Genomic DNA, 16424 nt, shown 5'->3' with positions numbered 1-16424 from the left:
ATCTGGTAGCACAGTGTAGAGGACACTGCTGCAGCTCCTTGTGGCCAGTTCCACACGGATGTATTCCCAAGAGGCACATGAGCGTGTGTGCACGCTATCTGTACATGGCCAGCCATGCATAAAATGCAGCACTCAGGCAAACAAAACCAGCATCAATGGCCTCATCTTTTCCCTTCACTGGCTGACTGGGATGAAGGCCTGTTTATGGAAAATACACACATACACAGGATTGATCTTTCCAGCAAGTGGCCTTAGTCTCTTATTCTGCTCCGTACCTGGTCCCTCAATTCCCTGGTCTTCCAGGCGCCCCACAGACTGTACTGGGTCTCTCTGGCAGCTGGTCTGGATTTGTCCTTACCAGTGCTCAGTCCCCAGGTGTCCTGGTCCCTCCAGTAGCCAAATCTCAGACCTTCTGGTCTCTCCAAAGCTAGCCGGGACTCATGGCTGCTCTAATTCTTGGCTCCCAAGCCTCATCTATACTTGCCAGCTAGTGCAGCTTGGTGTTTGCCAGAGATCACCCGCTGACACAGTTACCCATGCAGCATCCCTCCCTTTTCTTGCATTAGGTTTTTCCTCTAAATATATTTTATGCCTTCTGCAATCCCAGAATGTTCCCTGCCATGTCATAATGAGCCCTATACCCTGTAACCCCCTCCTTCAGTCTGCAGGGTGATCTAGAGAGAGCCTCTCCTCTGGGCTCCCCCATCGCCTGGGAATCACCCTGGCATGCTCGGCTGCCGGTTTCTGACAGCCCTGGGAGCAGCCGGGCCGAGGGCTCAGTTTCTTACTTGGGTTATTGGGATTTCTCTGCCTAATGCTGTTCATCTGTGCTCTTTGTGTCTGTGGGGAAGAGCCTTTAATCCCACAATGTAACACTACTTTCTTTTTGCCACTAAAAAGTCAAGAGACTGGGCACTGCACAATTGCTTCAACAGCCGAGGGTTACAGCCTCTTAATATTAATTCAGAGCTAAGTGTGGTGAAATAGGGAAGGGTTAGGTGTTTAAGAGGGATGGCTTTCATACAGTGCTTCTCACCACATGAGTATTTTGTTTCTCAAATTCGAGTGTGATGGGCTTCAGACTATAAAATGCTTTATTTTTGTCTTGAAAGCAGCTCCAGCAAAGTGGACTGCTCACAATTTGGTTAGGTGGTATGGGCAAGTGGTGTCTCAGAAATGGTTCCAAATGGGCTTGTTATTCTAAATGCTAATTGATTTTTAGCAGTTAAAAGTGTCCCTTTGTTTAGTTTGAGTTTGTTGTTTTGAATATAGCTTGTGCCTGCTTTGGGTTTTTTTCCCTCTGAGCAAACAAGTTTATACCTAGATCTTTATAGCCTTAAGATATTTCAAACTGTAATTACTCCTCTTCACCCCCCTCCTTGGCTCCCTTGTTTTCAAGGCTGAACATGTTAAGCTTGGGAAGCGGTTTCCACTATCTCGGATGGTGTTTGCTCTCACCCCAGACTCTGGCAGTCACCTATGTCGTTTTTCAAACTTAGGTTTTGGTTTCTGTGTTTGAGAGCACCTTTCCTTACAGCTGCAGGTTTTGCTCTCTCTCCCATTTGCTGATGTAGTTTAGACCACAGAGATGGAAAGCCTTGCGTCCATTTTTACGTGAAGACTTGGCTTAAGGTGTTTTCGAGCAGACGTTAGGCATGCACGCACACAGCATGCACAGCGTGTTAATGAGGATCAAGGGTTTATCCCAATAGAACGCCTGGAAGTGTGGTTACAATAGTAGGCTGTTTTATGTAGGTGGATGTAATGAAAATCCCAGCATCCACACGCTGTAATGCCTCCAGGAAATCTGTCGCGACTGACTGCAGGTAGCCTGTGCCGCCTGCAGCTCGGGTCTGCTGGTCCGTTCCCGGCTGCGGCGGGCCCGAGAGCGGCGTCACGGCCGCGGGCCCAAGTAGCGATAACACGGCGGTTCGGAGTGCCCGCCGCTCGCTGCCCGGCGTTCTCCGGCGTTCCCCCGCCGCGGAGCGAGCGGGCTCTTTAAGAAGCCCCAGTGTCGTGTCGGCGGCAGGCGCCGAGTGCCGGAGAAGCTCAGCTTTACAGCGGAGCCCGAGCCTGAGTGTAACCAACCCGGCTGCAGGCTCCGCGCCCTGATTGACAGCGGGACCAGCGCTATGCAAATGGCGGCGGCGCGGCCGGGGGCTCTCCAGCCGAGCTCGGTACCCCCGCGCCCCGGAACGCGCTCCGCGTTCCCCAAAGCAATTATTGCTTTTCTGGGGACGTCGTTACGTGTAAAATCATCTCGAGCGCGGTTTCAGTTTGAGATACGTGCGAGAGAGCTAGGGAGATGTGTCAGAGCTTGTTACTCGGGGTAAATTAGGTAATTTTTAGCTGGGTAATGTGCTAATCTTTAAACCTTTATGTTTCTAAATCCTGCGTATGCCTGGTCTCTTCATACAAAAGTGTATTTTGCTTGTTTCTTCTCGTCATCTTCAGTCTGAAGCCTTATGTAGGTCAGGCTTGGCTTAAGCAGATTTCCTGAACCTGCGTCAGCTTAAGCTGAAGGAATTTTAATAAACCCTCCCTTGTAGGCGTGGGCCTAAATGAGACTAGCCTAGTTAAGCCTGATCTTTTTCTGTTTGTGAAAAAGAGCTGAGCAGAGCTAGGGACTGCATGGTGGCTTCAGAAACGGCTTCCTTAATTCAAAGATAACAATGGTTGGGAAGGCCAGATCTTCTAATTTTACCTTATCTGAAAAGCTTGATTTGCTAAAACTCGTGAAGCCGTACGTTAAAATTCTCGAGGAACATACTAATAAGCATTCTGTAATAGTGGAAAAAAACAAATGCTGGGATATCATAGCTGATAACTACAATGCCATCGGAGTAGATCGCCCTCCTCGTACCGCACAGGGCCTGCGCACGCTGTACAAGAGGCTCAAAGAATATGCCAAACAGGAGCTATTGCAGCAAAAGGAGACTCACTCAGATTGTAAAAGCAGCATTTCCGAGCCAACCAAGAAAGTTGTGGAGATGATTCCACAGATTTCCAATGTGTGTTTAAGAGACAGGAGCGGTGTTCAAAGGTGAGATGATTCTTTTTATTTTGTTACTGAATGAAAAGTATGGCGCCTCCTATCTACTCTGTAACTCTTTGCTTGTGGTCAGGCTCCTAAAAGCAGTGTGTAGCTGAGAAAAGCCCCCAATGGGGAACAATGACAAAATAATACTGCTTTTGTTTTATGGGAAGCTGTATGGTGACTTAGCACTGCATTCATTTTTTTTTTCAGTTCTCTTTCAAAGCCTGTTTCAGAGTCTTTGTCATACTCTGGAAAGTGAGGGTTAAGAGAGAAGCAAAGAGAAATAGTAGCTCCAACCTCGACCCCTCCCCTACCTTTTAATAGGCAGATTATTCAAACACGGGCAAAGTGATGGCAATTCTCCTCCATTTAAGGTAATACTGCAGTCATTTTGCAACATATGAAACTGTTACCAGTTTATAGAGAATTTTTAATAAAGTTAGTTCACAGGGCTAAGAAACCTTGGCTTGTACACCTTTTGTCTCTCATTTACTGTTTGCATGTTATGTTTTAACTAATCCCATTCCTTTTTAAAAAACAATAAAATTGCCTCCCTGCACCACAGTGCCTTTGTGAGTGCAAATGTTTTGGATTTTTTACATTATACTTTTCTTGCATGGATGGTGGTTCCCTGGAACTGGAGCAAAGCTAACTGCAGTCTAAACTCCAAGCAGTTCTGTATCGTTGGATGGCTAAATACAGAGAGAAACTGAGAGGTGCAATACTAGAAGTTTTCTTTTTTTGTAGGTAGTTTTTTTTCCTGCTGCTCAGTAAAGTGAGACACACTGTCTAGATTTGAGCCAGACATAATACAGGCAGGCAGCATGCAGGCTTTCTCGCACAGCTGGCTAATACCCCTCATATCTGACTTGCAACACTCTGCTGGTTCTGTATTGGTCCTTGAGGGATCAAAAAATGCCTGGGTCAGGTTTTGGTTCCTCCAGATACAAAACTAAGCTGGGGAAGAGGAAAAAAGGAAGAGAAATAACTCCCCAGCAACCTTAAGAAAGCTTTGAGTTTTCTTATTTTCCCAAGCAGATTAATGGGAAGCAAACTTTCCATATTTTAACCAGATATAGTGATAACCGGTGCAGCAGCGTAATGCTCTAAGAAAAGCTGGCATGCGCACACAGGCTGAATTGAATTCATGGTGCCACTGGTTGAAATGAATGGTAACAATTGTCTAAATCCCAACATGCCAGATGCTCTAAAAATATGCTGTTGTGGGTCCTTTGCGTAAAGAAGTCTGAAGCAACTGGGCTGTGCTGCAGCTCCTGGTGAATGCCCCTGGAGGAACCATTCCAAAGAATTCTCTGGAACAAAATGAGGCTTTTAATTGCACTAATAAAGGTTGCAGTGTCTTGACTACCAACTTTTGTGAGGAGGAAAAAAAAAAACAGTGTGAGAACTTTGGTTTGTAGATCAGCTTATAAAAAGCACTGACGCTTTCCGTGAATGATTAAGAGCTAATGATCTCCATAGTTTGTCTCCTATAATTTAAACATTTTTTGTAGTCCCTTATGAGTCTGGGAACGTAGACTTGAGTACTGCCTACTCAAAATGTTTTTTTCCTAGGAACACCCAATATACTGTGCACTGAGGAAAAGAATATAATTTAAAAGATTGTTTTTTTCTTTGCCCAAATACATCATTATTTGATAGTTCTAATTTAAACTCTGAGTGGCATTTTACCCAAATTTTCCAAACCCTGTATTGGGTTTTAACTCACCAGGATATGGCTCAGGTTTTGTAGGAGGGGAATACAACTTGAACAACATTGAATCCAAATTCTTAATCGCACCTTTAAGCAATTTCTAGCTCGCTGTGATTAAACAAAACCTGGTGAATCACCAGTGCCTGCAGGGTTATAAACACCATCCCCCAGTTGTGGTAACTGTTGTTTTCCTTTCTTTCAGACAAGTTGTCAGAAACAACATTAGTAACCACCATACAGGCGGCTCTTTTGTTTCTCAATTCCTTCATTCTCTCTTTGCTGTCTAATTGTTTTCCTCTTAAGAGACTAAGGGGAGAAAAAAAAAAGGCAGCTTCATCAGAGTTACCTGAAGATTTGGTAATTTTCTAGTTCTGTGTGGGTTATACCTTAGGAGATGGATTTTTCACTGTTTGGAGGCTCTAGTCTATGTTCAACTAAATCTTACCTATCTTTCTTCTCTTTAACCTCTCTCACTTTCTCTTTCTGCTCTCTCTCTGTTTCCCTTTGTCAGAATGACCTGCTTCTGCTGGTTGTTTCCACTTTTCTCAGGCTAAAAGCTGGGCAGGAGCCAGCAAGTAAGGAGGAGGGAAGCTGTATTAGAAGCTGCGGTTGTCAAGAGGGGCAAACCCAGAATTCCAGTCAGCACTGGGGAAAACAAGTGAAAATTTGTGTGCAGGATAATACTTCCGGTGCTCAGTGAGAGGAGTAAAAGGAATATGAGAAACAAATATATAGGAAAAGGTGAAGCTTTGTGGCAGGAGGAGGAGGGAGTAAGGTGGTATAATTGATTCTCTATAGGCAGCTCAGGTAACAGTCAATAGAATTAAGATTGTCCTAGCATTTTCTTTGGAGAATAGATGAAAAGTCTACTTTCAACAGTTGCTTCAGATAGACTTCTGGGGTTTTTTTTTTTGTTTGGTTTGGTTTGGTTTTTTTGTTTTGTTTTTTGTTTGGTTTTTTTTTTTAAATCTTCAGTTAAAATGGTTTGGGTGGTTGACAGGATCAGTTTTTGGCAAACACATTGCTCTGACCTTGTTGAACGCTTTTGCAATTGAGTATTTAGAATCCTTCATACTTTTAGTGTAGAAAATGCGCTTTCATGTTAATGAATGGCAGGCTAGATCTGAGTCCTTCAGAAACTGCAACCATGACTGCTTATTTCTTTTAAACCAAGAGTTTTGAAGACTGTGGAAGATGCAGAAGAGATGATCATGCCACCTTTTGATTAAGGAGTTAGTGCATTTAAATGAGAAGTGGAGGTACAACTTCAGTTTCTCTTTGCTTCTGGGGATTTGAGCTATCTATTGCTACCCAGGCCAGTGTTTTAATAATCAGATAGTATTTCTCAATTTGTGGATAGTGGGGCTCACAACACTTTTGAAAACGTAAGCAAACACCTCCCACCCCTCAATTGAATAGAAAGCAACTCAGTTCCTGCAGGATCGGGAAGCATCAGTGAATGTTACATTAGTCATGGATCCCCCCACTGCCTTTAGCTATTCCCAGGAGCTCATTCTTCAAGGGTTGGAGAATGTCTGTCTTTATCTTCAACCACCAGTTAGAGCCTCTGTTACTCTCTTAAGGCCATGATGATGCACTGTACAAAGTCAACATGTTCCTGTTCCCATGTTACACTATACTGCCTTCCCAGTCATGCTGAAAGCATTCTTCGTAGAGCTGTACTGTAACATAGAGCAAGAAGCTGATCTGGCTTTAAAAAGCATAACCTGAATAAAGGAGTGATGTGCAGAAGTGTAAGGTTTCAAACAGAACTGATGATAGAGAAGTGGCAGAAGCAGCTTGAGCCATCATTATCATCAAAGCTAATGTAATGTCAAATGATGATTTGAGGTGCTGCTGACTCAGGGCTTTACACAAAGACAGGTGAGTCAAGTGGGTGTTGTACTTTCGAAAAGAAATGCACAGAACTGTAGGCTGTTCTTAATGGAAACATTTCTGTGTCTTTTCTTGAAGCTTCAGAACATTGACATCACCGATTCAAAGAGAAGGAGCAAGGATTAGCTTGATTCCCTAATCTACTGGCAGGACTGTCATTTGGATTCTGGTTTCTTCTCCCAGGGCTCTTTGTGTAATTTTATTCAGTGATCGTTTTACATAAAAAACCCCCAACAAATAAGTACTTGGGTGTGTGAATCAGAAACAGGGAACACATTATAACAGGAGATGAATAAGTTTGGGAGATGGAATTGTTTCTGCCAGAGTTCACTCAATCTAAATTAATGCCCTTTTAAAATCACATTACATGTTATAAACTCTTTCCTCTGTCACTTGCATGATTTGCTGCTGCTTTGTTTTTATTCTTATTTGTCACTAATAGCCCTTCTTGCTTCTCCAGTGTTGAAAGAAGGGCGTACCAGAATTACCAGAAGGACATACTCTGTTGGCTATACTGCTTTTATAGCAATAGAATCCAGATAAGACAGGGCTGTGTATGTGCAGTGAAAAGAAGGAGGGCTACAGGTAGTGGTCATGGAATGAAGTATAGTCCTAAGCATAGATAGCAGAATAGTATTTCAAGTGAAGTGTTGCTTACTTACGTCCTTTTAAAAAAAGTTTTTAATGGATTATTTAAATATGATTTTGTGTGTTCTAGTGCTAGTATCGATAAAGAAACAATTGCTGGTACCAGTTCACCACAGGCAATGTTGGATCACCATCCTGCGACAGTCATGATGGAATTGCAATCAGAAGAGGATATCAAACCTCCTCCTTCTTTACTTATAGACTCACAGCAAAATGAGAACTTGGAACAAGGGGAAGAACACCAGCTGGTGCATATAATGGAAAGGTCTCCTTCAACATCAGTATCTTCAGTTGATATGAGAGTGATGATGTCTCCCTCTCCTGTACCAAGAAGAGATGAGTTTTTTAGGCTTGAGGTTGGAGAACGTTTTAGACCAATGTGTGGTTATGACCCACAGATGTTACAAATGCTGAAAGAAGAGCATCAAATAATTTTAGAAAATCAAAGAAAAATTGGTCTTTATGTCCAAGAGAAAAGGGATGGTTTGAAAAGAAAGCAGCAACTGGAAGAAGAACTGTTGCGAACAAAAATCAAAGTAGAGAAGCTGAAGGCAATACGACTACGCCGTGATCTGCCAGAATACAGCAATATCTAAATATTTTATTACTTCTGTCATATTCTTTGAAATACTTAATAATAAATGCTTTTGCCCCAGCAAGATTGTTCTTGATGTTAATATGAATGGATCAAAATCTGGGCTTGTGAGATGAAAGCATATTTTCGATGTTGTTGTTTATGTACCTTACAAAATACCTCATATGGGTTTGAATGCACCAACTCTTCTGGTCTGAAGTGTAATTAAATCTTACACAGTTAAGTGTTTTGGTTGATAAAAATCCAAACGTCAAAAATCTTTCCACTTCTTTCTATTAGAGTTGTGATGAGCTAATGCAAATTTAGCTCAGTTATTTTTAAGAATTCTGATCATATGCATTATTTTTTCAAATAGTCATTTAATATCTCAATGAAGTTACAGGTTAATACATACAAAAAGGAGGAATAAGAGGCTTGAATGTCTTATTCCTTTCAAGTTGGTAAATCTTTTGACAGTGATGAGATTTTGTTGATATATCAGCTTGGAAAACAAAGTTACTGGATTGTTATATTTTTTTAATGTTCAGTAGACAGTTGAGTAAATGCACATCTTTTTAAAAGTTGCTACTTTTTATTGTTTCCAGTGGAGAAGTGTTTCCATAGGATGTTATGGAATAGAGACAGTGAATGCAACGCTTGGTTTTTAACTGCATGCATGTGTAATTTGTGTGTACAGTTACCATGATCGTATATTCAGTTATAGTAATTATACTGGTGATCAACCACAGAAATGTCTAATTTCTTCATTTGCATGCATAATTACTAGAGTGCATGTGCAACCAAGACAATTGCAGGTGCCTTTGATCAATATCACTATGACTATAAGCTACTGAAATGAAATAGTGTCTGTATGCAAGTAACATGTGACTTGAAAGCAACAGAGGATTCTGTGTTATTCTGGGTACCTTTTAGAAATGCTGTTGTTCTGGTCTTTCAATTAGTTTCAAATAAAAAGCCCCAAATGAAAAAGACATTGATTCCTCTCTCTGTCCTAGTAGCAGCCTTTTCCTCTGCAGTTACGATTAACCTTGATAACTGGAAGAAAAATACCTGGAAAGCATAAATCTCAGGTGATTGAGTTCTTCATAATTCTTAGTCTCCTGCCTGTTGTGAATGGATCCAGAACTGCGTTAGATCTCTGTCTCCTTATTCCCTGTAAGAATACTTTCTCCTTCCTCTAACCTTTAGCACAAGAAAATGAAGCACAGCAACAGGGAAAAGGAGAGAAGAAAGGTAGTTCCTCCTGTGCCTCTCATCTCCGAGGGCCCCAACAGCAGAAAGAACAAAAACAATAGGGAGGAAAATATTTCTTCCTGTGGCTGCTTGTAACTGTCACTTCTGTCATCACTATTTTCCCAAATTTCCTTCTTTCTCCATTCCCGTAGAACCTCAGCCCGCAAGCATGGGACACTGCATCAGCAGACTGTGAATGAGGAAAGCCTCGCACCTCCTTGTTGGTCTTCTGACTGAATCAGGTTACCTTTGTAGCCACAGGGATAAATGCTTATTAAAAACTGAAGGTTGGAAGCGTGTACGTTTGATTGAGGCTAGTGGAGCTTAAAGAACTGTAGTTAAAATTTTATGATAGTGATACTAGAGAAATAATCTTGACTGTTGGTGCCCAGGTTTAACAGGTTCCAGGTAGGAAGAGTAGAGGAAGCAAGTCTTTTGTCTACAAACTGAGTAAAATACAGACAGTAAAAACAGATGTTGCCAGTATGGAGTTCTGCAGTACATTTCCAGTTGTTTTCTAGAGAAGAGTGTGCTGTGTTTGTTCTGTTGGGAAATTTTTGTGTGTGCTGATTGAATAAGTGGCCTCTATTTCTGTATAGTCCTTGGCTTTGTGCTGTATTTTTCAGTTCAAAGACATCGACCTGTTTTTGTGTAGTTGGAAGCACTTCAATGAGATACTCACTTCCCTGAGTTTATGAGAGTCAAAATATTTGCTTTAATAAATAAATAAGAATTTATTTGTTCTACTTCTCAGAAATGGGAAACAGACCTAAATTCTCTGCACTCGTCTTATAATTTGGAAATGCTTCATCTTATCTTTTCGGTTGCAAACCAGAATTCTGCTCTCCAGTGGTAAGGAATTAGTTGCTATTTATTGTTTCTGTCCTTACATATTAAGCAGATGAACAAGTTTTGAATAGTTCAGAAAATAATCCCCATGTAGCTCATTGGCTTGCAGTGGTTTTGTATTATAGCTACTCTTCTGTTGGCTACCAAAATCCTCTAAAGATTTTAGAATATTTCCTGCTCAATTCTCCTTGAGCTAGATGAAGAGGTGACCTCCAGGATTTCTGTTGGCATGATATTTTTATTTTGAGCACTAGAACCAGAGGAATTCCCAGTCTATGAAAGCTTTTAGTCCTTTCTGAACTAGCAGGAAAGTAGAAGCAAAAATGCTTCTTAGTATTATAAAATACTTCAATAGCTCTGGCTAGAGCAAAGTCTCCCTTGTATTCTTGATATTGGTAGGAGAAGGATGTAAATGAGTAAAGAAGTAAAATGCACCAGCCTGGTGAGAGATGTCACCTTATAATCAGCTTTCTTCCGTAGCTGCTTATTCTGGCTTTGTCTCACTTGGTGGTGGAAGGCCTTTCATTCTTACCTGCAGGCAGCACCTCTAGTTCAGAGATCTGAACTAGTTCATGCTTCTTATTTGCTTTGTTCTCCGTGTGTTTCCTTTGGGTTTCGGGGAGCTTGGGGTAAGGGAAGACATCTCTTGAATCCCTGTGAAGCTTGCTTCTTTACCAGTGACATGATGTTTATTTCGTTTCACTACAGAAATGTTTCTGCCTTAGTGACATTTTGTTCCTCTGTGAGTGTAATATGGTGCTACCTATATATTCTGCCTTTACATGCTGATGGATCTGGATTTCTTTCTCGCTCCGCATCTGCTTTGCAGTATCAGGTTATCTGTCTGAGTCAGACTTCTCACTTCTAAGTGCCTGTTCCTGTTTTATTTTCCATGTATTCTTAATGTGGATACATGCACCACAGTTGTGGCTAGGCCTTCTGGACCTCAAAGTGCTATAAATTTTTACTGTTCCAGCAAATGATAGTCTGTTAGCATGTGTGAAAGCGATGGTAGGAAGCCCTGGTCTCCTTTCACCCTGTTCTTATCCTCTTACTCCCTTCACTACATCTGGCAGTGCAATTCCTTATCTGCATATTTGTAATGTACATAGTACAAGCAGAGTAATTTTAGGCAAGGACAAATTTCTGCCATATGTTCGTGTCCTTCTACTAGGATAACTGAAATAAGCAGGCTTCAGGAGGAGTTTAATTCCCAACAACTAATAGACTTATACCTAGGATTAAAAAACTGTAACTATGATAACTCTGTGATAATTGTTGTAGCATCTTGTGTAACCTCATCTATCTGAGTAATTGTGTAATGATGAGTCTGTAATTTTGTCAGTTGCTCCCTAATTATCTGTCTTTTCTTGTTCCTCCCTGCTTCCCCGTGTAAGCTTTTGACTCCTATGGAATCATCTCAGTTGATGTGGTTGCCTTAGGTCAGAATTCTTGACAGGTAAAAATGGTGGGAGAGAGAAGTACTCCAAGACCAGGAGAGATTGCTTACAGCTACTCTTGCTTGTCATACTCCTTTTTTCTAACATCTTCCACCTCACTATGTTCAATTCCGTTCTTTCATTTATGTTTCTCACATTTTCCAGCTTGGATTTTTCCCCCTATACAATGAAAATACACAGAACTTGCATACTATCTTTTTTGGGAAGACACTGTGTCACTGGCTTTCCAGTAAGCAAAGCCATTAAGTTGCTTATAATTAAAAGAGAATTGTTTCCAAGTGGGAGACAAAAATGAGGAACAAATGAGAAATTGTGATACCCAGGCTGGCTGGCTAAGCTATCGTTTACAGCAGTTAAAATAATAGTCTGTTAGCTGGGTGTGTAACACACAGTGAAATTTCAGTCATTCTGTGACTTATGTTTCTGTGTTTTATCACTGCTGAAAATGAAAGCATTTGCCTTGATGTCGGCCAAGTTGCCTGTGTAGTGTTGGTTGCTCTTAAATGGCATTCAGTTTGTCTGGGCAAAGTTTCCTCCATAGAAAGATACAATTTCCTGAAGTTTTCTTGAACACTAGCTAATAAAATTAGTCTCTCTGAATTTTTCTCTGTAAAACCTACAGTTCAGTGCTAACGTAGTTGAAAACCTTGTTTGTGATGCATGTGTGAGGGGAGGTGGATGAGGGTCAGAGAAGCCAAGGAAGGCTCAGCTGTCTGCAGGCATTGTCGTTCCCCACTGCCTGTGCCTTCCCTCTGTGCCATGGGATTTTGACGCTATTTTATCCTAGTGATTACACGGAATGATTTGTTGAGGTATCCAAACATCTCTGAGTGAACACAACACCTTGTTTGATTTGATATTATTCACGCAAGAAGAAGATCCTGTAATTTTCATTGAATACTTAATCAGCAGTCCACATGATTTATGGTTTCTATTTGTTGTTTGGCAAAACCGCAGACTTGAAAAATCGTACCTAATTTTTTTGTATTTTATGTATGCAAATAGAATTTGTTAAAAAAGAAGTCACTGTTTCCTGGCCATTTCCTCCTGGCTCTTGATTTTCATCTATAGTTGGCATAATCACCATCATTAGCATGATTTAACATAAATGTCACTTAACAAGTAATTCCAGTGATGATGGTGCCCCTCTATATTCAGTTGATGTCAGGACCCAATCTGGTTAAGACTCAGTCATTTTGTTCACCGTATTCCGTGCATCGCCACTTGCTTACTTTATATGTCTTTATATGATCCTTGTCTGTATTGCTAAATGCTTTCTCAAAATAAGGCAGTTTCCAAACAGAAACATTCTGCAGGCTTGAAATAAGTAAATCAGTTTATAAATTGTTGATTTTTATGATTTTCTTTTTTAGCTTTAATTTAGCAGTGAAACAGGACAAGATGTTTATCTAGTTTGCAGATGGGGAGGGGGGATTTTGGACTGCCTGTGGTTAAGTCACTGTATCATGATGTGTCTTCTCTATTGTATCAGATAAATACTACTGCAGTAGTCTTGAGTTGTATCTATTATTAATCACTGAAGATGTCATGTGAAAGAAAGTAATTTTTCATAACTCAGCTACAGTTTGCAGGTAAATTTTATTTAGCCCACTTGTCATACTATTAAGAATACCATTTTGTGGAGTCAAAACATTTATGTGTGGCAGGTACCAGAAATACAGGATTAAAATTGTGTAACATTACTGTTACTATTGATACATTCTTCATTGTAATATGGAATTCACTTAGGGGTGCATTGTTTTGCATTGTAAGGAAGCTTTGGCAGTAGGTTGTACCTCATGGTGGACTTCCAGGTGACATTGGTAGCATCAGTTATCAATTTGGCAAAGCTACTTTATACTGGGTTACTTCAGGCTATAATGTGTGTGTTGTATAAATGCATTTGTGTTTATTTATGTCTCAGGTTTTCTCTGAGAAAAACTGAGAGATTTTGATCATCTGTCCTTCACAGTGTTCTGGTTTCTCTGTGCTTTTGAAAAAGTACTTGAAATTTGGCATCAAGTTGGTCTTTGGCCATTCCTATAAAATCTTGTTCAAGTTTGTCTAATTCAAAAGTCATTGGCAAGCACAGAATTTGGTCTTTTTCAGTACAGTTCTGTTACATTTTGGAGGTAGTCCCTAATAACTGAATTCTTAAGGAAGCCTGCCCAGCCTGGGCATATTGCACTGTTGAGAGCGGAACAGGGATTTCTCAGCTGTGAATGCCTTGAATGAAAGAAAGAAAATGTGTTCCTAGTTTTGCTACTAACAGGCCAGGCAGCCTCAGTGAGGAAACCACTTTGTGTCGATCCAGGGAGAGTGACAGATGACAGAAAGGATCTTGAGCACAAGTGCTCGAGGACAGTAAGGATTGCAAAGCTGTTGGACTATACAGCTGGATAGGTAATGGCCCAGCTCTCCTGCATAAAGACCAGCAATAGCCTGGAAAATACGATTTGTAGCTCTGTGATTGAGTGCTGCATAGTGAGTGTGCAGAAAAGGACTGAGCTAAGCTTGCTTAGGGAATTTAGCCATTGTTGGTTGTTATAATTATTTCTGCTAGATAAAATCTGTTCCTTTCGGGAGAGTTTTTGTTATATAACTGTGCTAATTTGCACAGTTCAGTTTTGAAAATACCCTGTTCCCTAAGTGAACTTGTGGGATGGCTAAAGATGTTTTTTAACAGTCCAGAAGTTAAATGTATTTTGAGTTTCAAATCATTTTGCTCTGAAGCTGCAGTAGGCATCTGTCAAGACATTTCAGATGAAATACAGAAGGAAATTTGAGCCTTTTTTTTAATCTCATCCTCCTCTGATGAATATGCACATGTACATACATATACACACACACGCGCAATGAGATATACATACGGTATGTTGGTAAGAGGAGGTGCATATGCTACGAAGGCTTTCAGGCAGCATGCAGGGTCAAAGCAGTCCCTTGGGAACAGCAAGTCGAGCCAGTCTGCTGATGGAAAGCTGCCACATCTCCATGTCTTCTAGCATTTCCTTATGTAAGTGGTCTGCTCAGGACCAAAAATAGGCAGGGTTGAGACAAAGTAAGCTCTGTTTAAAGGCATCCTGAATTTATGGCTCCCTGCATGGAATCATCTTAATAATATACATTGGAATTTCTTTGCAGGTTAAGTTGTATTCAATTTTCTTACATCCAGAGCCAGCAAAGGCAGCACAATAAGCACTGCTTACTTCCACAAGGATCAATTTCTCCTCTTCCTTCTTTCCTCATCTTCCCTGTTCTAGTTTTGCTTTCCTAGTAAGAATTGCAGCTAGAGCTCTAGGTTTTTGTGCTTGGGCCATAAATACTACTTTTCTGCTTGGACTACTGAATGGATTACATTTATGTAAAGCAAAGTTATGTAACTTGATTTGGAAAGATTACTCTTTCCCTTTCCAAATATTTCGTCAGCCACTCTGCAAGTAATCATTGCTGCAGAACACATGAAAATTCTCAAAAATATGACTCATCCTTTGTGTGCCTCTTTCCAGGGTAATGTCATAAATTTTAAACAGTCCTGTTTAAATAATTTAGGACAGGAATATATTGTGTTTCACACTTGTCACTGTAGGCATAAGTTTTATTGATTATTTTTATTTTAAGGACTCTTTATTATAATCCAGGGAAATCAAAGATGGCCATTAACAAACACAAACAGAACATGAAAAATGTTTTTCCTTCCAATACGTGCTAAACCAGATGTTAACATGATGAATATGTAATCTTAATAAATCTCTTTCTCCCTGCTTGCTTTTTGTTACAGATCTCAAAGTCTTTGCATTTTAGGAACAGAGGTTTTGTACAGTATCAAAATAGTTTTATTTTTTTTATTTTTATTTAATTTAAATAGTTTTATTTTTAATAGTTTTATTATTTATTTTTATTTTTATTTTTAATAGTTTTTTATTTTTAATAAACGAAAACCGGTGAAATTAATAGCAAATGCTTAAGAGAATATCAAACTATACATTTTTGAAGCATCACATGTGGATTTAGCCATGTACCTTCCATATGAAAGGGTGCACACTTAGATTTCTGCAGGCTGCTTCAAAAATTTTGAGATGGCTGCATTTAACCTGATCGTTTGGTAGTCTAATAACTATTTCTTAGTAATTTGTATTGTTTTATAATTTAAATGTTTGGAATTTTCCCATTTATATCCCACTTAGACTATCATTTATTGCAATAACATTCAATAGTTACAGAGCCAAAGTATAAATGTTGCTTTTTGACATCACTTTGCATTTATTTTTAAAGTAAAAGCGCCTTTATTTGACAAATTAATCCAAACAACTTCCAGTGTGGATGGCAACATGAAGATGCGTAGTAAACAGTCAACTTGGATGACACTGGACTGGTTCCCATGTTTTACTGAGCTGATCTGGCTCACTGCACCGAATGATGGCCGCAGCTTTTCTGAATTCTCGATGATGCTGCTTTTTCCTTTGATAATAGGCCTTGTACATCTATTTCTATGGACTTGACAGAAGCTTTCAGTTTAGTTCATCAAATTTTTATTGTGGAAGCTGGAGTCAGTTGGATTTTTAGACAGTTGAGAGGTTTAAGAAGAATAGTTTTCTACCATGGAGCTATAATTTTGGAAGCAGTATGTTCTCCATCCTCCCTTCTCTGCATTGATACCCTTAAGAGATAAATTTCATCAAGCGGCACTGAGAGGATTGTTCATACTTGTTCAAATTAAGTACATCTCCCCTCTCTATTATTGCATACAGAAGGTTTCTATTTGAAAAGAAAATTGAGGTTACAAACTCAAGTACCCAAAACCTTGCAAATACGCACAACCTGAATCCAGCCTTCTTGTGCTCTTGGGTATAGTCATTAATTACATGGATTATATTTCTGCAGGCTTCCTTGCCAGTCTCAAGCCACAGAATGGACTTTGTCTCCTTAGTAAGGCACTATTCAGTATTTTCTTTCTATCTCCTTGCTCAGTTATAGAGTGATGCTTTGTTTTCA

At 40.1% G+C, this 16424-nt stretch overlaps 1 protein-coding gene across 1 annotated transcript; it reads left to right on the top strand.

Moving 5' to 3' along the window:
- The first annotated feature begins 1932 nt into the window (after positions 1-1932).
- On the top strand, positions 1933-8824 carry FSBP (fibrinogen silencer binding protein). The gene is made up of 2 exons (XM_080639500.1): positions 1933-3043; positions 7366-8824. The coding sequence occupies exons 1-2, from the start codon at positions 2673-2675 to the stop codon at positions 7889-7891; spliced, it is 897 nt and encodes a 298-aa protein (XP_080495626.1). The 5' UTR covers positions 1933-2672; the 3' UTR covers positions 7892-8824.
- Positions 8825-16424: the final 7600 nt, after the last annotated feature.

This window comes from Psittacula echo (assembly GCF_963264785.1).
Source record: "Psittacula echo genome assembly, chromosome: 2".
Taxonomy (NCBI): domain Eukaryota; kingdom Metazoa; phylum Chordata; class Aves; order Psittaciformes; family Psittacidae; genus Psittacula; species Psittacula echo.
The sequence above is the reverse complement of the archived record's forward strand: the minus strand, read 5'-3'. Positions and strand labels throughout refer to the sequence as shown.

What these genes read in the sequence shown, in the direction of transcription:
- FSBP (XM_080639500.1), top strand. Translation starts at nt 2,673, where the DNA reads ATGGTTGGGAAGGCCAGATCTTCTAATTTTACCTTATCTGAAAAGCTT. An exon ending in GACAGGAGCGGTGTTCAAAG is followed by an intron (nt 3,044 to 7,365) that starts GTGAGATGATTC and finishes TGTGTGTTCTAG; the next exon opens with TGCTAGTATCGATAAAGAAA.